This window comes from Dryobates pubescens, chromosome 7 (assembly GCF_014839835.1).
Source record: "Dryobates pubescens isolate bDryPub1 chromosome 7, bDryPub1.pri, whole genome shotgun sequence".
NCBI classification, from domain to species: Eukaryota; Metazoa; Chordata; class Aves; order Piciformes; family Picidae; genus Dryobates; species Dryobates pubescens.
In genome coordinates, this window is record NC_071618.1 from 26894448 (window position 1) to 26921790 (window position 27343).

Here is a 27343-nt window from a genome sequence, read left to right on the forward strand (position 1 = left end):
CATAACTAGGGATGAAGTGATCTGGGGAAGTCACTGACCAAAGCAATTTTGGAGCCACCACTGAACAACACATATTGTACATTCCAGCTTCATTTTCAGGAGGAGCAGAACCCAACCCACAGTATTTCCAGCTGGTTCTGAAAACTTCTAGTCCTGGCAAAGAAGCTTTGGGGAACTTCCACCTCCTCTAGTTGCCACACTCCAGGAATGAGTACAGGACAGTCTCACCACTTGTATTAAATGCTGAAGGCAAAAAGAATGAGGAGTTTGACAAGAGAACTATATACAAAATGTGATGTCATAGAATCGTAGAATCAGTCAGGGTTGGAAGGGACCACAAGGATTATCCAGTTCCAACCCCCCTGCCATGGGCAGGTTCACCTCGTATTAGATCAGGCTGGCCAGAGCCCCATCCAGCCTGGTCTTAAAACACCTCCAGGGATGGGGCCTCAACCACCTCCCTGGTCAACCCATACCAGGGCTTCATCACTCTCATGGTGAAGAACTTCCTCCTCATGTCCCGTCTGATGTCAATTGTAAAGGAAAGGAGAAAAGCAAGAACTATTGTTCTTGCACGTATTTAGGTGGACATCTTAATGCTTACACACACACACAACATTCCCAAGATGAAATGTAAACTATTACATATTTCAGCAAATCATCTCAGACATGTTTAGCTGGGCAGAAAGAAAAAACACCCAAACCACATAAATGCAACATCAGAAATTTTATTTACAAATATACTGTAATTCAACAACCATTCTCCACTCAGTTTGTGGGGGGGGAAAAAAGTGATAGTTACATTTTTTTCCAAATGGGAAAACTCTTTGCCTTAAATGCATTCCACAGAACATTATGCCAACACCACTGAGCAAACAGATTATTCTTTGTATTTAAGTTTTGAAAAAGCACATCATTTTAGAAACCAGCATATGGAAAGCAAACACATTTGTGTGCATTTAAATGTAGCTTCATATTAACCTAGAGAACTCACTTTCAGCATATGTCAAAATATAAAGACAGCAATTGCAAATATATATTTATATTAGCTATCTCTCTAATGCTCACCTGAAGAGCTTAGAAACAAAACACTCTCTTTTTTATACCATTGGAAAGTCACCTAGTCGATTATAAGCCTCAAAAATATTTGGAAGTTATTACTGAAAATATACTTAATTCTCCCTTGTGCTCTCTGTACTCAAAGCTGAAAAAGTGAAAGCATTTCCCCAGATACTTCCTTAATGCAATTACTTTCTTATAAATAAAAATAGTTATATGAAGAATACAAGGCATTGCTATGAAGACTAGACAAGCGAGCGTTACTCTTAGAAAAAACACACACAAAATACATATATTTATAGATCTACAACAGCAGCAATCACCTCTTCTTGTATCTGCAACAGTGGTTTCAGATCTTCATTTGCTTCACATGGAGGTTGGTTGTCCAGCTGTTAGCGAGAGACACAAGAGATTGCCGTTAAAGTGCAGCCACTGAAGAATCTTTCTGATGAAAATTAAAATTTTTCAATTCAAAAGCAGTCAGGTCATGGCATTTCCAATACCTATTGATCATGGTGTTTCCAGTACCTATTGATCATGTTAACATAAACTAAGATATACATTCTGAATCTAACAACCCAAATTTAATGAACAATAGAAATTTTAGTTTAATCTAATAACAGCACTGCAAGTAGTTCAGGCCAAGTAATATTCCACAGAAACATGCACCTTACCAAGTTGGTAAGAATGTCCAGAGAAGGGCAACAAGGCTGGTGAGAGGCCTTGAGCACAAGCCCTATGAAGAGAGGCTGAGGGAGCTGGGATTGTTTAGCCTGGAGAAGAGGAGGCTCAGGGGAGACATTATTGCTGTCTACAACTACCTGAAGAGGGGTTGTAGCCAGGGTTTGGTCTCTTCTCTCAAGCAACCAGCACCAGAACAAGAGGACACAGTCTCAAGCTGCACCAGGGGAAGTTTAGGCTCGAGGTGAGGAGGAAGTTCTTCGCTGAGAGAGTCATTTGCCATTGGAATGGGCTGCCCAGGGAGGTGGTGGAGTCACCATCCCTGGAGGTGTTCAAGAGGGGATTGGATGTGGCACTTGGTGCCACGGTTTAGTCATGGGGTCTGTGGTGACAGGTTGGACTTGATGATCTTTGAGAACTCTTCCAACCTTGGTGATTCTGTGAATTATTTTTGCTATTAGCATAGAGTCACAGGATGGCAGTTTTTCTAATCCTATCCTTCAGTTATCAAATTTATCCTTCAGTTGTCAAATTAAAATTTGCTAAACAACAGTAACAATGTTTAAAAAGAACTTTCTTGTCCTCCCTCTGTACATATTTATGGGCATCTGCCAATACACTGGTGCTTCTCTGCAACGTTCCAAGTTTAAACCACAAAATTAACATTAAAAAAAAAAGCAAAAATATCACATCATAAAATTACACAGTGAACATTAATTATCCTACAGTTTATCAAACCTTTTAGCCAAGATGTTCACGTTCCAAACTAACAAATAATTAGCCAGGTCGATGTCAAATGCCAGCTGCAAACAAAGTAATTTGCATCACAGACCAGTGCGGTGTCATCAGTATATTTTCTTGCAGTAATCACCCAGCTGGTTGGTGTTGGGGTTTTTTTTGTACTATTCAGAACAGCTAATTTAAATTACTAATTTAAATATTTTATTATGCACCTCGAAGTCCTTACAATTCCTGATTTATTAATATCTCATACAGTTGTGTTTTGAGGTGCCCACTGGCCAAAGTAGATGCAATCTGAAGGGAAGAGGATGTATAACAACTTTCTCATAGATCAACTCTGCTTCTGAAAGGCATTGCTGTAGCTTTCTGGGCTGTAATGTCAGTAAGACAGTAACAGCAACTTATCCATGGTACAATTTGCTGTTATTACCAAATCACTGAATTCCTGAAAAATGTCTTGGCAGAGGATAATAAAACCCAGATTTTTTTCAGTATTAATCTCATCCAACTCATCCAGCATTTTTCCCTCCAAAAGAAAGGACAAAGACAAAATAACATGAGCAGGGCTCCAGATTGAATCTCCCACACATCTGGGTGATTTGAATGGGAACATTGTCACATTGGTGTAGTCTTATAGTCAAAAGAGTGATAAATTCTCTGAACATGACAGATGGAAGGGGGTGATGTCTTCCTCCTTCCACAGAGGCATCCTTCCACCTAAATATTAGTCTACATGAAAGCACTGTTAGCATCAAGGCCAGGTGTGGGATTTGTAGCTCAAGCTACAAATGTGCGGACAAGCATTTCTGTGGGACAGGCAGCTTTTCCTTTTTCCTTAAGCCAAAAAGAGCCTGAAAACAGCAACAGTATCAAATGCAGAGCTTCTCTTTTTCTGAGCTATGCTTCTCAGCCAAGTAGATGCCCAAGAGCTACAGCACAAGTATCCTGTTCCCTTCACTGCCTTCTGATTCGCCACGGGAAAAATGTGCTGGGCTCATGAAAAAATGCAGACATGTTTCCCAGGAAGTAATTCATAAATCCTTTCCCTCAGCTGAATTTTATCATTCTAGAGAATTCCATATTTGTTATACACAAACAGAGCCATATAAAACACCTGAGACTTGTCAAAATTAGGAGGTTGTCTACCATCATCTATGACAGCAGAAGAAAAAAACAACTCAACACCATTATTCAAAGCCTTAACATCATGCTCCAGTAAATCAGAATTCTGCAAACCATAAAAAAAGAAAAAAAAATTTATACTGCACCTTTTAATTAAGATCTGTAAGTAAATCAATTCCTCCTGAACTTGTACCTAAATGAATAACCAATCACAGACCTATAATTCAAATAATAGCAGCATCGGAAAAAGTAACCAGCATTTGTGCCACCTGCACAGGATAAACTAACAGCTTTCCAGGTATGTGTTAGGATTGAATTAAATTCTTGCTCAGACTACTGTCTTTAAAAATGTAAGCAATTTTTCAACACCAGTTCTCTATTATCAAGACAAGTCTGTTCAGCAACTGACAACTCCTTGACATCCCTTTCTCGGATCTATGAAGCAAGATGACTATACCACATTGCTACTTAATGACAAGGTGGCAAAATCAGCTACCACAAAGTTAGAAGTTGGGAGTGACTAAACTACAAAAGACAGAAAATGGCAACCAAAGCTTGCTGAATCTATTTACTAATGTACCAGCTTAAAGTTAAACATGAGAGCTCTCAAGTGGTTCAGCTGTGCAAACACTTGAGGCTGTACAGCAGAGAGAAGCACCACAGTCATGCACACTGCAGCTGGACTGCCTTACTTTTAAATCTGATATAGCAGTCGTTGCAGAAGAGTTTATTGTTTCGGATCCTGACTTCGGCTCCTGCTCGGGATCCCCCAAGGTCGCATCCACAGGCAACACACTGTGTGACAGAAGAGTAATTAGCAGCTCCGGACAAAACATTAAGGAATTAAAATGCTGTTCAAAAGCAGCTCGGAATAAGATCAACGAAGCTTGAACCATAAACCCACAATCACTAGAAGCAAATGTGTAACAATTAGTAGATCAAAACGCAACCAACTCTGAGAAAGTATTTTAAAGGCAATGACTGGACAATGAAGAGCAGATACACCAACGAAGCAAACAGAGAGCAGACAGCTTTTAGAGATTAATTCATTAAATCTAACCTGAATTTTGGTTTATCTGAGAACAAAAAGTGACTCACCACAGTAAAGACAAAAGTTTGTTGTCTAGATGGCAACAGCAATTTTGGCACAGAACAACTGGGTATGCTGCTTGCAGATTTCCATGTGGCACCATATGCTTCTGATATCCTCAGCCCTTTAGCACTCAAAGCAGCAAATACTCAGGAACCCACAATTTTCTGGGTTTGCATCACAGAAAGAAGTCCTTACTTGGAGAGAGGGGATCCAATTTTTTTATTTTATTTTTTAAAAGAAAAACATGAATAAGGGGCTTGTTAGCTTTTATGCTGACAAGAAACTCTAACTATGGTGGCTGAATGTGACTTCGCTGTGAATACTGCTTTCCCCTGGAAGGAATGTAACCCAAAATGTAGCACTCTCCTCAGTGAATTTATGAAGCATTTAACTACAGAGGATCAGAAAGTTTGCCTGCTTAAATGAGCAATGAATCTTCTGGATGGCAGCCTGCTTAACAGCTCATAAATTTTCAGAAATTTGAGAAACATATTTGGTATTTTGTTATAGAATCATAAAATGGTTTAGATTAGAAGGGACCTCCAAAGGTAATCTAGTCCAAACCCCCTGCAGTGAGCAGGGATGTCCTCCATTAGATCAGGTTGCCCAGAGCCCGGTTGAGCCCAGCTGTGAATATCTCCAAGGATGGGGCCTCAACTACCTCCTTGGGCAACCTGTTCCAACTCTGCATATGGCTTATGCTGACTGGAAGTCACGTAACTACATCTCAGCTCTGAGCAGGACCTAACATACCCTGGCTTCTGGCTGGGTATAGTCAGTTTACCAGTACTAAACACAGCTTCTGTGTAGTGATGGGTTTTATCCTGCCAAGCTGACCACTGCCTACATGCCTTTGCCTGAAAATACCACTTGAATGCTGTTTATTAGGATTAACTTGAACGATCCAATTGCCAGGCTGGGATGTTTGGGGTTTGGTTGTTTTTTGGTTGGTTTGCTTTGTTTCTGGGTTGGTTTGTTTGTGTTGGGGGTTTTGTTGTTGTTTTGTTTGTTTGTTGTTGGGTTTTTTTAAGGAGCTGTTTTCTCTGGGATTTTTTGCTGCCAGTTCGAAGGAGGAAGAACTTTAATCTCACAGTCAACATGCCCATCTTACTTGTCAAAGTCCTACTAGTTAGCTCTGGTGTCAAAGAAACACTTCTGGAGTTGAGTGCTAAATGCTTGCAGGTAGGACTGCCTCATGGAAATATGCATGCAGCAAGCTGTCAAGAGTAGAAGGCAAAGCAGGTGATTAGTAGAGCCCCTGTGACCATAACACTGAGCAGCCATGCGTGCTCCTGATTAGTTCCTGTTTCTTCATGATGCGACTCCCAGCTCTCACCTTAAAGCACTGTAAATGATAACAAAGACCAAGAGACTCAATGATCATGGCTGCTCCTTTGCCCAGAACGTTATTACAGTATGAACAGATTTTCTTCCCACTGACTGACCTAAATATAGAATGAAAATCCTTAAAACAAGCTTGAAAAGGTTTAAAAGACAAAGAAAAGTTGTCAAAGAATTTTTTTCAGATTAAGAATACAAACAAACTGGTAAAAAGTGGAGTTTAGGGTTCCTTGGGAAAAATAAACTGAAAATTATTACTTTTTTATGGTAGATATGAAAACTAGGGGAAGCTGAAGTGTTGTAATTTAGATCAAAGTTATAGAGGAACAAATGAAAAACTTCTGTCACATTCTTGGGAAATCTTTCACTGTATAAAATACTTGACAAAAATAAGCAAAAAATATTGTTAAGTCTGGAGAGTAAGAAGATAAGCTTTGTGCTTCTGCTTTACTTGTGGGGAATTATCCTGAAGGCTAAGTTTTAGCAAGCACCCCTGCCAAATCCCACCATCTGCACCTTGTTAGATAGCAGAAGGCTAGTCCTGGACACATAATATTAAGTGTCTGAACATAAGTCATATGGAGGTCAGTTTCCATAGATTTATCAAGATGTTAGCAAATGGAAGTAAAAATGAGATAAGCCAGCACCATTATGAAGGTAACTTTCTTACATTCTAAAGGATGTAGGAGCATAGCTTTCGGGGGCAGGGGGGAGGAGTGGGGGAGAGAGAGAAAAAAAGAGGGAAAGAAATACAAGAAAAGTCAATTTACCACTAAATATCTGAGGGTTGAAGAGCTAGGGAAGCAATGTTCACACTGTTGCTGTTAAATGTATTGTATCTACATGTTGGGATGATTCTTTACAGTCTTATCCCAAGGTATTTTAAAAATGTTTCAGGCACATAAAACAGCAGAGTTCTCTACCCCACCATAACTGATTTCTATTTTTGTTTCAAAGCATGTTGCAATTCTTGCTTTCTCCTCCTAGATTAAAATCAACATTCTACTCTCTAATTCTCCAGGGTCATGGGTTATGAGCATTCCTGAGTGCTCCTTGAGATGATATTGACCACATGCCAGGAAGGGGGGAGAAGAGACCAAGATGAGGGCCATAAAGCGTGGGTTTCAGGAATCTTTTGTTAAAACAAACCTAAGAAAATAAATGTCAGAAATGCCATCTGGACTAGACTTTTACTAATCATTTTGGTAAGCAGCACACAGCTTGGAGACTGGAGATTTATTATTCCAGTCTCTTTGGGTTCTTTTTAACTGATGTCAAGCAGCAATGACAAACCCAGGGAATTTTCTGAATGACTGGCACAGGGAAGTAACATCAGCCCTTGTTTCCATCATCCATCCAGAAAACTCCAGGTACTTTTCAGATTTAATCAATGTTAATCAAGAACACTGCTCTGGACCACTATACATACAAAGTCCACTCTTTAGTGCAGCCCAAGATTTCTGCTTTCACAGTAGAAAGTCATCCACTCACCTGCTTCGTGTCTGGGACCCTGGCTGAGAAGCAGAGAGGGGAGATTGAGCCCGGGGAGCTGCCTGGGACATAGAGGGGGCTCTGGCAGAGGTGGTCACAGGAGGTACTTTGCTGGAGGAAGGAGTGCACATGTAAGCTCGGTTTGAAGTGGACACTGGACGACTGACATCTTGATTAGAGGACAGAGATGAAGAGGAGGCAGACTGGTTCAGCCATGAGTGGTGCCTCCAGGAACTTGTTCTTGAAGAATCAAGGTTGTCCAAAGACTCCCCTCTGTAAAACAGGTACATAAAACCATAAATGGCAGTATGGCTGAAGCTGCATGCTGATTTTTTGAAAAATAAACCCATTATCCTATCATTTAAAGAATTTACTAGCATAAATGTCATCACCCTGAAAAATACCCTTTGCATACTTGTTTAAAATGTTTGAGCATCCTCAGTGTCCGAGTTCTAGCGTCATGGGAAAAAAGCAGGTGAGGCAAAGGAGAGGTGGCACTTAACCACTACAGAATATAGTCAAAACAGTCTTCACTGCAGCTTTATCAGAGTGAACTGTATTATCAAAATCTGCTGTACAGAGCCGGACCTCAGCTACCAGGTTTGTTTTTGTTTTCTCCAAGGGATACCAGATGGAAAATAACAATCCACCCAGAATGGATAGCATCGTCTAGGTACAAGGTGTTGGCCCAGTAACTAAACATACTCCTAACTGATAACTTGGCTGTTTCCTAAGTGACAAATCAAACACTTAGACATGACCTAAAGCAAGAAACAAACTCCAGACTTTCTGACTATTTCTATGTTGAAGAAAAAAAAAAAGTACACTCCTTAAATTCCACAATAAATTGTCATGCTGAAATCCTTAAGCACATCTGTCAATGACAAAGCACAATGCTGATATCCATTACGGGCATACCAACCAAAAAATAAGCAGCTGAGTTATCTACAGGTCACATCCACATTCTTTACTTGCAAAACCCAAAACAAAACAAAAAACCACCCCAACCAAAACCAACAAACCCCAAACCATTTAATCCCAGATGTAATACAGCTGCTTCATTCTATCTGTGCTGCTATGCAGTTTACCTTACAGCATTTCACAGGCTCAATTTGTTTCTGTGCTCTGTAATACAAGCTGCAGTTTAGAATAACCAAACAAAAATATTTGATGAGAGACAAAGTAAATTTTTAACGTGATTCCTACCTCCTCATACTATTGCTGTACAGACTGACAGGCTCTTTATGTATACTGGAACTGCGCTGCCTAATCCAGCTGCTGTCTGTGTGTAGAGATGTTTTCTTTCTCATTTCCTGAAGGATTTGCTGTCTCTCCAACTCTGCTGCAGAAAGGTTGTGCTCCTTCTGAGCCTTCTTCTGTGACTCACTTGTGGTCCAGGACCTCTCTGAATGCTTGCTCTGGGTACCTGTTTGAACAACATGCGCAAGCTTCAGCTAGACACCTTAAGGCATAAAAGCAGCGGTCATGCATTCAGCACTGGCTATAACCCCAAAAGCAGGCATTCATCACCACATTCACAAGCTTCTCCAGTTCCCTTTCACAGCTGGATGCCCAGTACCAAACCTCAGAACACATTATTAAAATTTTTGACCCACAGAATCACAGAAACATTCAGGTTGGAATAGACCCTCAAGATCACTGAGTCCAATGATTGCCCTAGTCTACAAGGTTCATGCCTAAGGTTCATATCCCCAAGCACCACATCTAAATGACATTTAAACACATTTATGGTTGCTGACTCAACCACCTTCCTGGGTAGCACATTCCAATGCCTGACCACTCTGAAATTTTTTTTCCAAATGTCCAGTCTAAACCTACCCAGTTGCAGCTTGAGGCCATTCCCTCTTGTTCTATCACTTACTACATGTGAGAAGAGACCAGCACCAGCCTCTCCACAACATCCACTAATGTGGCTTTTTACATGATGTTTAACTTAAATACAAGTAGGCATTTTCCTTCATTTCCCAAGTATATATGCACATACATTTGTGTGTGTATGTATATACACACAAACATGTATTTTTAAAAGGCATGACCTCTTTTAGTGCCACAATTGGGACTTTTTAATCTGATACAAACTGAAGCAAGTATAGAATATATTGTTGAATGGTGGGATACGTTAATTCCCTGTAAGAGTTCATACTCCTACAGATGTTCCTGTTTTCAGTAATTCTTTCCTTTTCAAGGCAATAAGCACATTGCTTTATCTTGCTTTAGACAAACATGTATGTACATTTGGGGGCAGAGTAAAAATCTTAGCGCTTCTCTGTTGTTTGGATGTTGTGTTAACTAGTCAGTTGAAATGAGATTTTATGGTATAAATGTCCTTTGAAATTTCGGAAGGGGAAACAAACAAGTTGTCTTTCTTCACTATGTATTAACAAGTTAGAAGGCAACAATTTTTTCTATATTTCCCAGATTCAGCAACTATTATTTACAGTGAGGCTAAGAAAATTACTCAGCAATAAGTTGTTCTACTGGAATTTAAATCCCTTTGAATACTGCCCTAACTATGGATTTGCTCTTGGTTTTATTTCTATACATTACCATTACAAAATATTGTGGAAGTTTACTTGCTCATTAGTTTCAACAATCCAGCTTTAACTCATGGAACAACAGGTAGAAGCTTGAACATAGAAGATTTCACCTCAACATGAAGAGAAACTTCTTTACAGTAAGGGTGACAAAGCACTGGAACAGGCTGCCCAGAGAGGCTGTGGAGTCTCCTTCTCTGAAGACTTCAAAACCCACCTGGATGCATTCCTGTGTGGACTCCCTAGGTGATCCTGCTTTTGCAGGGAGGGTGGACCTGATGATCTCCAAGTTCTCTTCCAACCTCTAATGTGCTGTGATACTGTGATGTGCAAATAACGTCAGTCTGCCATATATCCTCTAATACAGCATTTAACTAACGGGCTGCCCAGGGAGGTGGTAGAGTCAAGAAGGGATTGGATGTGGCACTTGGTGCCATGGTCTAGTCATGAGGTCTGTGGTGACAGGTTGGACTTGATGATCTTTGAGGTCTCTTCCAACCTTGGTGATACTGTGATACTGTAATTGGATTACTGTATTTAACCATGTTTAAGACACAGGGACAGCTTCTGGGCATCTTCTACTGTAGCCTATCTAATAAACACAGTTTCTTTACTTGCTTTACACACATTACTCTAAAAACACAGTAATGTAATTGAAGGACAACTGAAGAAAGGCAGCAAGGAACTGGAGTCCAGGAAACCAGCTATTGCTGGCCTGCATTAGGAATAGTGTGGCCAGCAAGAGCAGGGAGGTCATTGTGCCCCTGTACTCTGCACTGGTTAGGCCACACCTTGAGTACTGTGTCCAGTTCTGGACCCCTCAATTTAAGAAGGACATCAAGACACTTGAACGTGTCCAGAGAAGGGCAACAAGGCTGGGGAGAGGCCTTGAGCACAAGCCCCGTGAGGGGAGGCTGAGGGAGCTGGGATTGTTTAGCCTGGAGAAGAGAAGGATCAGGGGTGACCTCATTGCCCTCTACAACTACCTGAAAGGTAGTTGTAGCCAGGAAGGGGTTGGTCTGTTCTCCCAGGCAACCAGCACCAGAACAAGGGGACACAGTCTCAAGCTGCACCAGGGGAGGTTTAGACTCAAGGTGAGGAGAAAGTTCTTCACTGAGAGAGTCATTCGTCATTGGAATGTGCTGCCCAGGGAGGTGGTGGAGTCACCGTCCCTGGAGGTGTTCAAGAGGAGATTGGACGTGGCACTTGGTGCCATGGTCTAGTCATGGGGTCTGTGGAGACAGGTTGGACTCAGTGATCCTTGGGGTCTCTTCCAACCTTAGTTATACTGTGACACTGAGTATCAAGAGCAGACTTCTAGCTATGTTACTTCTACACTAGTGGAAGTTTAAAAAGAGCAAACAGTATGTACAAAATGTGTCAAATATATTAGCATCTCGGTATGGGCAGTTTTTTATTGATAGAGTCAACATATAGAGAACACATACATCTTCAATGATACACCTACATATCCTGTTTAATCCCATAAATATCAGTGTCATCAAAAAAATAGTTAATTATGTTTGTCTTAAGCTTATATGTTGACTGTATGAAATCTTGCTGTTGCAACTTCATGGAATTGTTGCATAGTATGAATCTGAATTACAGTGCAGCTATCAAAAAGCACTTTGACAATTGTCTTATGATGACCACATCTGATACACCTTTTTCCAAAACAACACATTTTAAAAATAATGAAAATTAATCAGTACTTACCATTTCTCACTGTGTTGAACTCATTCAGTTCTGAAGTTGACTTGGACTTATTCCTAAGGATATAGAAAACATTAATTTCTCTATTTCAACTAGGCGACCTCATCTTGGACAAAGATCTTACTGTAGACTACAGACACACAGTCCATTTTTTCCACCATCAACATTTTATGTTGTACTTAAAGCAACAGGCAAAATTACCTAAAGACCAACAGGATATTGAGCAGGGGCAGGGGGGGATGGGAATATTTAGATGTCAAAAGGTAATTGCTGATTAACAGTTAAAAGTGTGCACTAAAAGCTTTCAGTGCTTCAGATATAAGGGACTGATCATTGCATTTGCTTCAACAAAACAATGTGAAAACCAAGTCCTTCCCTCTAGAAGCTTTGTGAAGACTATAGCCAGACAGTCAAAGAAGTGTTAACTTTCAAAGCAGGTTTATAAATTATTTAACTTCCTGAGTAACTTAAATCATATTTCAGCCACCTAACTAGACAGTAAACAAAACACCTCCTCAAACACTGCACACAGATTGTTCTCGGGAAATATATTACTCACTCTTTGTCCCCAGTGGCATAACTTTTTAATGAGTTTTAGCAAAGAAATGTCATTCAATATACAGGAAGACAGATGTCAAAAAGATGTTTTCCTGACAGTACAGAGCAGGAGCTTTATCAACAATGATGAGACAATTTCACAGTTGCTTGTAGTAAAAAGGAGCTCCAAAGAGTAGGTCAGCCTTGCCTGAGATGCTTTTAGCACCTAAGTGTCCTCCTCAAGCTGCACCAGGGGAGACTTAGATTGGATATTAAAAGTTCTTCACTGAATGGGTTATCAAATACTGCAATATGCTCCCCAAGGACGTGGTTGAATCATTATCTCTGGGAGCGTTTAAATGATGCATAGACTGGTGCTAAGGGATGTGGTTAAGTACCAGGCTTGGCAGTTCAATAATGGTTGGGCCTGATGAACTTTGAAGGCCTTTTCCAAGTGAAACAAGTCTATGATTTTATGATTCGAGGTGCAACTATTTAATGCAGGCACCTCCTGAAAGTTCAATATTCCATTTGCAACAGCTCCATTAGTGCTACCATGTAAGTTTTGGGGTTCTTTTAATCTAAAAAAGAAAAGGTATGCTTACTATAAGAACTTATTAAATAAGCAACAGAGATGATCACCAGAAGTCCTATGGGATACCACCTAAGACAAAGGCTTAATACAAATATTCTGGATTTAGTTAACCCCAGCATTTTTTTATCATGGTTCAGTTACTAAAAGGCAGAAGAAAGCTGTCTATTCAAAAAGCCCAAGTCTGCAGTGGCTACTGTAGTAAAACAATGAACCCCCCAAGCAAATCACAAAACAAAACAAAACAGAAAATAGCCAAGGTAAGAGATCATATCTTAACAAGTGGCACATCTGCTATCTTTGTGATATATAAGCTGCTACTGCTTCTCGCTTCCCTCCCTGCTTACTTTCTCTTGAGTTGCACAACCCTGATTGGGATGACTGCACCTTAGTTTGTATAGAACGTTATGACACAACCACAGTATTATCTGAAATTGTTTTCTAGCCAGGTAAGTCTAGTACCACCCACATATTTACTTCTTTATAATTCTGCTTCTCCCAGTAAAATCCTACTGACTAACTTGTTTACAGCACAGTGTACAATCTGCCAAAAGCCTGGCTGCTTGTTTTATAAATATGAAAGCAAGCTAGAAAAACTGCAAAACGCAGCAGCAATACAAAGCATACACTTAGATGCCATGGCTGAAGTTTGTTAGAAGCTTCAAAGCTTCATGACACAGAAACAGCATTGTAATGATCTATGCCAAGATTCAATTTCACACATACCTGTCAACAAATGACTGGCTAGGATGCTCCTCAGTGGTTTTGGAAACTTCGTAGCGTTCATAATGCCTATTAAAAATGAAAACAAACCAATGAGACTATGTTCATATACCAAAAAAAGGCATACATAGACTTAAGTATTTCCCCTAAAAATATCCAAACCAGATGCTTAAAGGAACAACATGGAGAAGCCCCCAAACAGTAAAGTTGTAAGGAGGCTTTGTTTTATTAGTGAGAAACACAACTCACTAAAGAAGGCAGAAAAAGAGAGGTTGTTCAAAAAACTGTCTGAAATTACACTTTTGGTAAGTATCAGCATGGTTAATATTTATTGATGAAGACTATCAATTTCTTATTACCTGTCAATGACAGGATGGCCACCACGTTCCTCTATTGTTTTAGATACTTCATATCGCTCATAATGCCTAGAAGTATATACAGATATAAAAAGAAAACACACATTAAAAAAACCCAAACAAAAAACCCAAACCCCAACATCTTCTGGAAATTGAGCGAACAGTAAGTACAGATAGAGAAAACTGAGGGAGTTCAGATGTGCTACAAACATGAAAATGCATGAGGAAAAAAAGCCCAAACACTTCATGTGCTGCAAGAACTGCAAGTACCAGTATATGACAGTGATTATCTCATCCATTTCAAAGCCAGTAGGCAAGCTTTCACAGAATCATAGAATGTTAGGGGTCGGAAGGGCCCTCTCGAGATCATCTAGTCCAACTGCCCTGCTAACACAGGTGTGCCTAGATCAGGTTGCACAGGAACACGTCCCCGTGGGTTTTGTTCAAACACAGCAGTTCTCTAACAGTTACATGGGTACTCTAGGAAATTGTATAGGCACGGACTGCAGCCCATGGAAAAACACTCAAAACTTCCACTGACAAAACTCTTGCAGCTGCCTGTGACCAACCTCAGTGCTCTTTCCAGCAAATAGCATGACTTCAGAGATTTTTATATAACATTTTAGATTTCAAGTCATATCTCTGGACATCATCATAAAGCAAACATTTAAGGCTAGGTATTTTAAATCTCTTTTTCACTGAACTTGCTCCTTTATTATTAAGCAAGGCCATTCTTAGCAAAATACATCCTTTGGCAGAAGCCTCAGATGCAATGAAATCCCCTGGGACTAAAGCATGCATCAAGGATTTAGATATGCAGATATTACAGAAGCTTAATAAGTTACCACACATAGTGCTATTATCTTGCAATTGGGGCATCCTAAAACTGGAGAGATATGCTGGACTCAGCTGCCAAGAAGAACCTGTTTAGCTGTTTTAACTATGCCCCTGCTTTGCTCAGCAGGGATCTCAAACAGTAGTTTTTTCCAATGACCTAAAACAACTCCAAGTCTCACAATCTCCCCTGCAAATATATGTAATTTTATAACCATATTTTCTTCTAAGAATTAAGTTGATAACATGCATTATATTCAGTCATCTCTTACTACTCACATGAGGGGAAAATCCTCAAGAGAAACAGCAAAGCTACTCATACACAAGGCAATAAACTAAAAACACATGAAATAAGGGAAAGTTACTGTTTTAATCTGTTCCAGACAGATTAATCTCCCATGATGCCTGTAACAATAGTCTGAAAAATTCTGGGCAAGAACATGAGCTTGTAAACTAATAGTGAGGAGGTTTTCTTGTTTGTTTAGGTGTGTGGGTTTGGTTTGTTTCATTGAGTTCTTTTGTTGGGTTGTTTGGGGTGGGTTTTTTGCCTGTTTGTTGATTGGTTTGGTTTTGATTTTGTTTTTTTGTTGTTGTTGGTCTTGTTGGTTGGGAGGTTTTTTTGGGGGTTTTTTTTTGGGGGGGGGGGGGGGGGAAGTTCATTGTTTTGTTTTTTGTGTTTGGTGGTGGGTTTTGGGTTTTTTTGTTGTTTTTTTTCCAAACCAAACTGCTGAAGAAGGTAATGAAATAAACTTTTTTCTTGCTGTAGAGTATCCACAGTGGGTATTTCTATCAGGCTACAATATCTAAGCCAGTATCTGTTCTCTCATACACCACAATATCTCTCATCAACAAACCAACCCAATGGTGCAATTAAAATTTATTCCTGTATTGTCAAATTAAAATGAAAGAGGAGTCTGGAAAATCAGTCATGCATTTGCTAAAAAAGAGTGAACTTAGTATGTCTTCTGAAAGTCCTGTACGCTGAGCCACTGGCTCTCAATTTATAAGCTTATGCAGGGTGCTCACAACAAACCTTCACACTATGCACCTGAGGTCATAGTATCAGTCAGGGTTGGAAGGGACCACAAGGATCGTCTAGTTCCAACCCCCCTGCCATGGGCAGGGACACCCCACACTAGATCAGGCTGGCCACAGCCTCATCCAGCCTGGGCTTAAACACCTCCAGGGATAGGGCCTCAACCACCTCCCTGGACAACCCATTCCAGGGCTTCACCACTCTCATGGGGAAGAACTTCTTCCCTCACGTTCAGCCTGAAACTCTCCAACTCCAGCTTCATTCCATTCCCCCTAGTCCTAGCACTACCTGATATCCTGAGAAGTCCCTCCCCAGCCTTCTTGTAGGCCCTCTTCAGATATTGGAAGGCCACAATTAGGTCACCTCAGAGCCTTCTCTTCTCCAGACTGAACAGCCCCAACTCTTTCAGTCTGTCCTCATAGGAGAGGTGCTCCAGCCCTCTGATCATCCTCGTGGCCCTTCTCTGGACACCTTCCAGCAGGTCTATATCCTTCTTGTAATAGGGGTTCCAGAACTGGTCATCTTTGATTTGGCTGTAACTTCTGTATTGACACTTCCCATTTAAAAAATGAGCTTAAGTGGGTTAATAGATCACTTGATGCTTTGGATAAGACTGTCATATGTCTGATCTTTCTACCTTTGTAAAGAAAGGCTATAGTGTGGTGTCTTGCAGTGAGTGATTATGGTACAAGTCTTACATTAATACCTGTATTTAGGACACACACACTCCCATTAAAAAAAAATCTGTTTGAATTTTTAATGCAAAAGGAAAAGAGTACATCTCAGGTGCACACCTTTGGTACTGAGGAATCTCCATCGATACCTCCTTCTCCCTCTGCCTTTCAGCCTGCTGCCTCTGCTCCTCCATCTCTGCCTGCCGCCTTTGCTCCTCCACCTCTGCCTGCCGTCTCTGCTCCTCAGCATACTGCACTTCCCTCTCTTTGCGTTGCCTCTCAAGCTCTTGAAGTTGCCTTTCTTGCTCAAAACGCTGGGCTGCTTCTTCCTGGATCCTCTGTTCCTCCTGACGCCTCCTTTCTTCTTCTTCACGCAGCAACTGCACCGCCATCTGACTTCCTCCACTCTCTCTTGGCTCTTCAGTATTCACTTCAGCGCTTGCTCTCCAGCTGGACACAGACGGAGCCTGCACAGGGACAGACGATGTGTTTAAGGTCAGAACAGTTTGCTCCTGCAGCAAAGGAAAGGATAAAAAAGGTTTTAGGTAAGGAAGCTGGTTTTTAAACAGGTTGCTTACTCAGAAAAGTTCACTTATTCTGTGAGGGAAGACTGTGTGAAACCATCCCAAACATTCTCAATGCAAGACTCAGGGTGTACTTTCATGTTTTGAGTGCCTGTTAGCACATTCTCCTAATGTAAGAGCTTCATTCCATGCAGTAGCCTTAGCAAGCACCACATGCAGTGTGGCCACAACTATGTGAAACATTCTGCTTTCTGGAGTATCACTTACATGGCAAGCCATCCCATTCCCACTTAAATACCCATGGAAAACAAACTCTTCCATGATACTAAGCATTCTCCCTACTGTTTTGACTTCAAAACCTGAGAGCTACCTAAGAGTGTATACACTGCAAGTGGGTAACAGACCAATGCATTTCACATGAATCCTCCTATGGAAGAAACCTAGAGCCTCCTCCATTTGGAAATCAAGCCCCAGACCTACCACTCTATGACTCTTCTCTCAAACATGAGAAAAGGTCTTTCAGTGGTCAAAAGATGTTTTTGTTGCAGAGAACAAACACTGTGTGTCGATCCAAACCTCTAATGACAGAAAGATATATGAAATGGTTTACATTCTTGCACAGTAAAGTCCTCTAAGAGAACTTTCTTACTGAAGTCCCAAGCCTTAAATTACAGTCTACTGTATAAACACAACTGATCTAGTTAGAATGGCCCGAAGCAGCACTTGCATAGCAATAAAGAAGAGATATCTGAAACATCTCCCGCACTCAGAAAAAACCTGTTCGCCATCCTATATGCAACAGCCACAGAAGTCGACACCTACAGAAACCACACACATTCAGTGTTCTGAAGCATATGATTGCAAGTCTGCAGTTGATCTGATAAGTAAGTTTATCAGAGATAGGATGAACTTGCTGCCAGCACACTTACAAGTCAGACACTTACAAACAAGCCTCACGCTGAAGTATTGATGCAGAATTCCAACAAATAGCATCAGTCAGTAAATACACAGCAAAGGTGACCACTTCATTCTGGTCATAATAATTAGCACATGCTTTAACTTTTTGCCAATGTATTTCTGGTGTTAGTTAGGTCTCAAAATATCCCCATTTATTGTTGCCTTCCAATTGTTGTGTCCTCTTCCTAGTGAGTTACAGACAACAATTTAGTTTCCAAAACGAGAAGGTAAAGTGATATAGCAAAAAAACTAAACCAAACCACCACAAACTTGTTTGCCTACTTGCATGAGTCTACTATAAGGAAAAAAAGCCATCATGAAACTAAACAGGCAAAGGTGAAGCCATACTCATAGCCTACCTCATCAAAATATTTGGAGCTTTCTTTCTCTGCTTCTTGCTTAGCTCGTAGCCATTCTTCCCTCAGTTTTTCTTGTTCCCGTTGGTACTTCTCCTGTTAGGTTAGACAGAAGTTAAACACACAAATAAGAAACATGGTGGGGTTTATTTGCATGATTGCTGGTATTTGATGTGTTTTTCTTAACAGACTAGCCTAGTAATAACATGCTGGAGCTTCACTAGGACAGTAGGAATGAAATCCTGTCTTGAATACAATCCAAAGGGGTTCTGCAACTGATTTCAGAGAATCCAGGCTTATTACATGCTAAGTTTCGTAACAACTAACCTCACATCTGTTAAATTCTCTGTCTTACAGTTTATTTACCATTTGAACAAAATCAGACATCTAAGGTATTTCTTGAAGGATGGAGTGATTATATTTGATTTGGAATTGCTTACCATACTAATGTGCCCAAAGTAATCATCAAGTGAAATATGAGGCAGTAACCTTGATCTTTTGGAGTGTTATCTAAATAAAACCCAATTTCTGTTATCTAAAAAGCCAAATTTGTCCTGTGAGTGGATTTGCTATGAAATCAATGTAATATCTTAAGGCATCACTCCAGGTAGATAACGTTTTGGTGGTTTTGTCAGTCACCCGTTACATCTGCTGAAATGCAAAATATTTAATGATGTCAAAAGCATTCTAAGATGTTGGAAATGTGCAAAGAAAGACTTAGCTTCCTTTCTCTGTTACTTAAATATTCATTGGTGAAGACAAAAAAAAAATTGGTCAAATTTACTGCTTCAGGACAGAAAAAAAGGAGAAGCAAAGGAAAGAAAAGTGATAGCAGAGGGCTGAGACTGCCCTCAGGACAGGGAAGTCAAAGTTGAGTTTTTATATCTCTTCAGTCTTTATATCTCTATATATCTTTATATCTATAGATCTTTATCTCTCTTTAGTCTTTATATCTCTTCAAGCAACAAATGGAGCACCTAAACCATAACATAAATGTGTTCAGAAAGGTGCTGGTCTTCCCTTGCAGAGTTTGTATGCTAAAAGGAATGCCAAACAAGAAATCATCGAATACCCAACAGCGTTACTATGCTGTACTTTGACATCACAGTTTTCTGCCGAATACACCAATTTTATTCTGCATAAACCCTCTTGGTAAATGATGTTCACTGACATCTCTCCTAGCCAACACACTTTAGGTAACTTTAATTTGAAGAACTGTATCTTGGTGAATTTGGTTGAATGGGCTTATGCTTCACTGAGCTAAGATCTTTGCACAGTGTTTTTGTGCTATCCTAAGATGACAAACAACTTCTGCAACACCTCTCCATCTCTAGCAACTTATCAAAGTGGTTTTGCATTAGTAAGTTCAGCTTCCTGACTCACAGAGATCCTGGGAACCAGGTTGATTCTGACTGATTAGCTGATTGCTTAATGGCAGAATGCTAGCAGGAATCTAACCACAGCACTGGCTGCCTTCTCTTCCTCTCCAGTGAGGATATTCTAGAGACAATTTTCTAAAGGGGAAAAAAAAGCCCTCATTGTCTAAAGTGAAGACTGCTGCCCCTCGGGTCTTTGTTTATCCTTTAAACGCTGTTACCATTAAGAGCATATCAGCCTTGTGATGACGAGCAGTTCTAGATGTAGTGAACTCTAAGTCTGGATTTGATTTTACGAAGCTCAGTAATGCATTGTCCTGTTTTTGCTAAATAATTGTTAGCTTGCAGTCTAACAAACATATCTGAAAGTCCTCTTAGGCCATCAATGAGAAGAGTTGTAGGAGTCACATGTTATTTTTTTGTCCCTAACAGCTGCTGTGCCTAAGGGATTGCTGACCTATGCTTATGAAGACAAATTATACCTGCAATAAACGGTCTTGCTCCTTTTGCCATTTTTCCTGTCGTTTTCGTTCTTCCTCTTGATCCCAAACGCGACGACTGGGAGCACTAATGGATGGGACTGGGAGCTGATATAGCACAGAAATGAAATATTATGTTCTCCCATGCAAATCAATTTAAAACATTTGTTTGTGAAGTGAGAAATAAAAGGCACTACAAACACCACAGCTTCATAGTGACAAGGATCTAAATTAGTCTTTTCTTCAAAGGGACAGACTGCAACCATTCCATTACACATTAGAAGATCTTAGTCAGTATAAAGCAATAGAAAGCAGTGGGCTGCTTGAAACGACCAGTATTATACAACTAATTAATTAGTGGTTTGTGAATAGTACTTACATCAGGCATTGCAGGCTCCGGGCCTCCTGTGAGATTTGGAAGACAAAACCCAAAAATCATTAGAACCTTACATACTCAACTACTGCAAGAGTTCTGTATATCTGGAAAGTCTGAGCTTCAGACTGATTTTTGCTTCCTTAGTAAGTCATGCTTGCATTTTGCCCCCCTGAACTTACTTGATGTGCTTTCAACTACCGTGTGCATCTGTTCAAAAGCTTTACATGCTTACAAGTGCCATCAGCAATTGCTTGAAGTAGCAGTACATCTCCCACTGTGGCAACACAGAGGTTCTTTCTATGCCTCTCCTGTTATTCTGAAACATAACTGTTTAGCATGCCCAATACCCAGAACACTTCTCCAAGGCAGAAAAGCTGCTCACCTACTGACCTAGATGTGAAGTAAAAGCAAATGCTCTACCACAAAATCATGCATTGCTTTTCCTTTACAACTGTCCTCTTCACCTACTCCCAAAGCACATGAAGTTGGTAAGCCACAAACCTGATGCTATTTGAGGCTATCAAGTCTGGTCTTAAGAGTGTGCCAGGGTGATGATTAGACAGAGACATATTATGCTAGAAAAATTCAGAAAATGCAAAAAACTCCACAGGTGTAAACCTTTTCCAAGCATCATCTTCATTTTGATTTGCTGCCAAGGTAGTTGATACTTAGCTGACCACCTTTCAGTTAATAAAATGCAAAAAAAGCCAGATGTCCTAACAGTTTTCTGAAGAGTGACCACATAAAGTGGAGGAAAGGTCAAACATAGCATACACAAGGTATCTAAGGAGTCATGGACTAGTGTCCAACACTATATATGCACAATTTCTTCATTATCAGATCACAACAGCCACAGTGACAATGAGATAAACAGACTTTATCTTCTTCAATTGCACCAGCAGACATTAAAGGGATGCACAGGCAGCATCCGGTTTTGTTTCCCTTTTCATTCAGCCTTGAAAGCTTATGCTGGCCTGTACAAATTTAGGAAGATAACTCTCCTGTGTCATTGCAATGCTAAAGTCTCAAAAGTTCAAAATGAACAAAACTGAGTATACACTCTGGAAATACACCCTTCTCTTCCTTCTCAAGCACAAGTTAAATACTTCAAATATTGCCATCTAATTTATTAAGATAAAAGTCAAACTTCGTAGCCAGCCTTAAAAAGCAAAACAAAACACAGTAACAAAACCAACAAAAAGAGCCCAAAACCAGACACCGCCCCCTGCCCAAACAACCAGCAACCAAATAGTACCATATTGCAGATACAATGCATCAGAAATATTTAGAAGCAAATAGAACCACAAACACAGATCTATGCTGCAGCACTTCACATATCACTTTCTGGGAAAAAAATAAAGAAGCCATCTTCACTGAAGGCAAAGTCCTGGCCCCACTAAAATAATTGGAAAAGTTCATGCTAAGCTTTCAGTGAGCCAGAATTTTACTCTTCAGGGTACAGCAAAACCGCAAGGCATACAGAGTCTGAAGACAGCATAAGACACGCAACATTAGTGGAAGTATGTGAGTTGTGACATGCAAAATGCCAAGAAGCAACCTACAAAACCAAAATTGAGTGCCTCGTTTTTTGCCTTTAAAAGCCAGCATATTCAATTCAAAATTTATATTGGCCACCTTGGGACCTTGTGACATCACCACAGAGTGGAAAGGCAGCAGCTCAGCTGCCTTTTTCCACCATTCCAAATGAAAGCACAGAGCTGCAAGTCAAGATAAACTTAAATTCAGAATCAAGCATTTTATCAACAGCTCTTTGAGATCTGCGCTAAGCCTCTGCTGGAACATTCAACATTTTTCTTGTTTTGTAGGTAGTAGCAAACCTGAACAGAGTGTGCTATCCTTCTTACTCCTACCCAGTGAAAGAAAAAACACACAAAAAATCGAAGTATGAAAAACATAGAAAAGACTTAAACAGCTACAGATATAGTAGAATACACAAAGACCCATTACCACAAAGGTAGACCCATGAATTGTAAGAATAACCTGATGACCCTGGGAAAAGAAGGGAAATTAATTATGTTGCTTCGTTATAACTGCAACAAACAATGCTGAAGAGGTATAGTGCCCAGCACCAGACTTGTTAGGAAGAGTGTGCAGCAGGAACAATTTCATGGAAGTACATGAAATGTTAGCACTTTGGTTTACCTTGTCCAAAAAATTGAGACCGTCTTTTAAAGTTTTTCAAAGAAATAGGTTCAGATGCTATTTGAAAAATACAAAGAATACAAACAGATCAATAAGGTGCTGTCTTCTCTGGGTTATTTTGGGTTTTTTTTTTCCCTCTCCTCTACATGACTGACACCACTGGATAAGAAACTTTTGTTAGATCTTCAATTTACAGCACTGTTACTTCAGAAGAATAAAAAGCCCTTGAAACACAGAGGAAATCTAATCTTCTATAATAACAAATACAGGTTTTAGTAGGTTACATCATATACTGATTAGTATTTCATTTTATCACTAAGAATGTCCAATTATAACAACAGCATAAGTGTCAAATTTGGACTCTGATTCTCCCTGTCTAATTTAAGCCTCTCCAACTGAGATGCCAAATTGGACTGCAGAGCCTAATGACCATTTAAGGCCATCAGAAAGGTATCTCCAGAGGGCAACTGATCTCTTGAGTGAATTCTTTTATAAATCATCATGTGAATTCAAGATAAAATGAAATACAAAGTTCCTATTTAAGGATTGTTGCTCCATTAGGAAGTTTACGTACCTGGTTTCTCTCACTGTCATCAAGTAAGGCTATAACTGTTCATAGCATCATAAGTAATTATTATTCATACCAGAAGCAATATCATTCTCCAGGAATAAAAATAAAATAATAATAATAAAACAACTACTGCCCCCCAAACCTCACCTCTTTAAGACTGCTCCTGGGCCGGGAAATAAATCAGTGCTCATACTGTCTCTGTCTCCACACAACGCATTACCAATTACAATGCACTGTGTGCCTTCTTTCCTTTCTCCCCTACCACAGTAAATTTACAGCCACTAATTCAGAGACAAGTTTGTTGCTGCTTTGTTTTCATTTCTCCAACTGCCGAGCACTCCGTGGAAGCAAACTACACCCAGTCTGGATGCAACTAATTCTCTGTGATGCAGCTTTCAGTACATTAAGGTCTCACTTTGCCCACTGTATAAAGCTTGTGATGATTACAAGCATCTGTGCTCACTCCAAACCCACACAATTACCAGATGAAAAGCAACAATGGTTTACCTCTTTGTTCATTAGAGCCAACATCTCCTTGCATTCCATTTATCAATTTTGTTTCTGTATCCTAAATAAATGAACAGATAAAAAAATAGGGCTTAGATTCCTTATACTTGTTGAAGTTTATACAATTATGTGTCTCCCCTGACAGTAACTTTCTAGCACTGAACACTTCAGAACACTATACACAGAAAGGTAAAAAACTCTATGAAAAACTTCCTGAGTGTATTATATGATAAAACGACTGCAGGCACTTGTGGAGATCAATAACCAGCTGCGAATTGGTGGCTGCAGTAAAAGCCATTAGTTTGAAAAAAAATGCCAGAAGCAGAGATCTTTTTGTTTCAGTTCCTTGGCAGGCAAGGTATTATTTGCAAGTAATTTGAAAGCCCATACACATTTATTCTTTGGGGATGAAACTCTCATTAATAACGGAGGTAAATGTCTTTTCTAATGAATAAAAACCCTACAGACTTGATTTACAATATAGTCTGTGAATATTTTAATACTTATCACTTAGTAGTGTCCACTCACAAATGGGTTAAGATGGTTTAAGGGTTTGCTACTTTATTTCCCTTAATACATAACTACATCTCTGTATGTGCAGAATCCTATAGGTTCCTTAAGCAATACAAGTGAAAAATAAATAAATCAGATTTCAAGGGTTTGTCCTCCATCCTCCCTCCTATCAAGGCACTACATTTTTACTTTCTTCCTCCCTCCAAATCCCATGACCCTTCAAAAACATACTCACAGAGCTTTGAAGGCTGCTGGAGAAGTCTCTTTTTGTTGACATGGTGGAAACATTTGAAAGGTGTTCTCCAGAAGTTGCATCAATCCATTTATTTTCAGAGGTACCTATAATGTTGGTAGCCATACTGGTGAGATTGAGGATTTTATGCCTTACATGTGGCAGGGAAGGCTGGTCTTTGCCCCAATCTTTTTGGTATGTGGAGGATCAAGAAATTAATGCAGACAGTAATGTCAAAGAACAGAACAAGAGTCAGTGAAAAGACATTAAAATAACACCAAAAACACATAACAGAAGAGGGAGACACAAATCATGTGGAATTTGTGAAGACAGAAGAGCGAGCTTTTAGGAGCAGACCGCCTTCCCCAAAAATGTGTTAGTAATAAGCCAGTTACAAATTTAATAGTTGTTTTCCTAACATGGACTATAGTAGTTCAACATTACAGAGTAATTAGTATTAATTGGAAACTATTTCATTATCATTAGTAAGAATTGAGAAAATTCTTCCAGCTTTACTCACACAAGGTGCAGTTTGACTCACACACTATCCAGAGGAGTGCCATTTTTCACATCCGTGCTCCTCAGGAAATACACGGAGGACAAAAAGAAGGCAGCCTAAACTAAACTAGCAAAATTGATGAGGTGAAGACAAATTATCTTCACTCAGACTCCATCATTTCTCTCATCAACTCTCTAAAATTTATTCAATGAGCTCTTCACCACTAATTTCACTCTTCATTTGTTGTAGGCCCTGTATATGTTGTGATTGGTTTCCTTCCTCTTGACCATTCCACTACTTCTTCCCCTTACTTGCTAGCAACTTACTCAAACTAGCTTCCCACTAAAAGAATGTTTTGTCTTTAAAATGTGAAAGAAGTAATTGGTGACACTTTCAACCCTGGAACAATTCTTTCAGGACTTCAAAGGGTATCCTGATCAAACCCATGGCAAGACTTTCCAAGATGAAAATCCTCAGTAGCTAGAATAGGTAGTACCCTTCTGGGATGATCTCAGCATATCTGACACTACTTGAAAACAAACAAACAAAAAAAGAACGCAAGATCCTCTCTTCTCTGGGAAAAAAAAGGAGCTGATGACTGAAGGAAAGATGCTCTAAAAATTACTATCATCTAGAGATCAGTCCCTCTGGTTTTGTGGTATGGCGGGAACAAAAATGTCGTATTCCCTTGTGTGATGGTTGCACACTTTTTCACCTGCACACCCCCTCAGACACAGGCCAGAGCACAGGAGAGGTCAGTAGTTCAATGCTTTGCAGACTTGCTTTTCAAGACAGTTCTACTGCAAGGGCAGTTAAAAAAAGCCAAGTTGTGTTAAAATGCAACAAACAGTAGCAAACTACTTAAGCTTAAGTACATATTACTACTTTAAGGCCAATTAGAACTCTCAGCTGTCAGGTACAGCAGAGGCAAAGCTTATTTGCCTTACAGAGAGCTCTGTATACGCGCGATGAAACAACTCACCATTCTTTCCATATCGTCTGACATCCAGGACTAGGTTTCCAGTTTCTAGTGCTCTGTTGATGGCTTCTTCCCACTGACTAGAGTCCATATGTGAAACCTTTGTACCATTGATAGCAATGATCTCATCATTTACATGCAACTGACAAAGTGCTGCAGGGCTCCCTGCAGAAAACAGAAGAAAAATAATATGTCTCCATTCACAATTATCTTTTTAATGCAGTTGTGACTGAATGATTCCCCCCCCCCCCAAAGAAATGGTTATTGGTGGATGTTAAGAAACTCTTGGGGGGGGGAAGAAAATAAAATTTAAAAAAAAAAAAAATCTACTTCACTGTGAATATAAACTCAGCTAAAAACCAAACTAAAACAAAACCAAAAGGGAAATAAAAAAATCCCCAAAACAATGTACTGTTTCAGTTTGAAACTTATGAAAGGGACAAAGGACATCAGTGTTTTCAACCTACAAATGCTCACACTCTGGCTAGCCCATTTAATAAACAATCTCTGGGGCCACACCTGCCTTCGATAACTCACCTTTCTCCTCTGGGACAGCGAGAGAGGCAGCACCACAGTGCCTGTAGCCAACAATTTGCTGAAATTCAGCCAGTGTTTAGGTAATCCTCTTATTTGCTTAAAAGAAATTTCCACTTAGTTATTTCTAGCAGAAGCTGGCTTTCTCAGTCTTAGTTACTTTTCTTGGGCTCTGCTGACAACAGTATGCTGCTTTATTGCTTTGCTAAAAGAGTTTGCTAACTCTGAATTGAATGGCAATTGGAATCAAGATATTGCTGAGGTGCTGTCCTGTTAGATTTCTCTGGATACTACTTATTTTGTCAATTAAGCACAAATTTTATTGCAGCTTGGACTTTGAATTCTACTGACACTCTGCAAGACAGGCTGCACTTTATACTCTTTTTCATCTACTAAACACTGACAGGTGATCCCACTAGCCTAAGGACAGAGAACACATGGGACTGCTTAATAAACTTCTCCCTATTTAATTTAGAGAACAGACCATCTGACTAACTCAGATTTGCCCAAGTAAGATTTTATGAATTACATCTGAATGTTTCTTGCATTAAGACTTAATCTCATAGCAGAATAGGAAGTGGAAAAGCTATGAGAACACATAGTTAAAGATTTCACAATAAATCCTCACTTAATAAATTTGAATTACACAATGGGAGCATTTTCCAAAGTACTGAAATCTACACATCTTCTTTAAAATATAACAAAAATAATGCTATATAGACAAGAGAA

The 27343-nt window shown here is 39.8% G+C and overlaps 1 protein-coding gene across 1 annotated transcript in view; it reads right to left on the bottom strand.

The window, feature by feature from the left end:
* Positions 1-719: 719 nt before the first annotated feature.
* Positions 720-27343, bottom strand: part of LMO7 (LIM domain 7) — a 140272-nt gene continuing 113648 nt past the window's right edge. The window contains exons 18-33 of the mRNA XM_054163008.1: positions 26084-26245; positions 24606-24709; positions 23858-23918; positions 22780-22836; positions 20620-20645; positions 20244-20348; positions 18389-18481; positions 16669-17060; positions 14008-14073; positions 13652-13717; positions 11800-11852; positions 8735-8954; positions 7529-7801; positions 6033-6141; positions 4296-4398; positions 720-1448 (exon numbers count right to left, since the gene is read on the bottom strand). Coding sequence (XP_054018983.1) covers positions 1426-1448; positions 4296-4398; positions 6033-6141; positions 7529-7801; positions 8735-8954; positions 11800-11852; positions 13652-13717; positions 14008-14073; positions 16669-17060; positions 18389-18481; positions 20244-20348; positions 20620-20645; positions 22780-22836; positions 23858-23918; positions 24606-24709; positions 26084-26245 — 1913 coding nt within the window. The 3' untranslated portion in view covers positions 720-1425. The remainder of the gene's footprint in view (positions 1449-4295; positions 4399-6032; positions 6142-7528; positions 7802-8734; positions 8955-11799; positions 11853-13651; positions 13718-14007; positions 14074-16668; positions 17061-18388; positions 18482-20243; positions 20349-20619; positions 20646-22779; positions 22837-23857; positions 23919-24605; positions 24710-26083; positions 26246-27343) is intronic.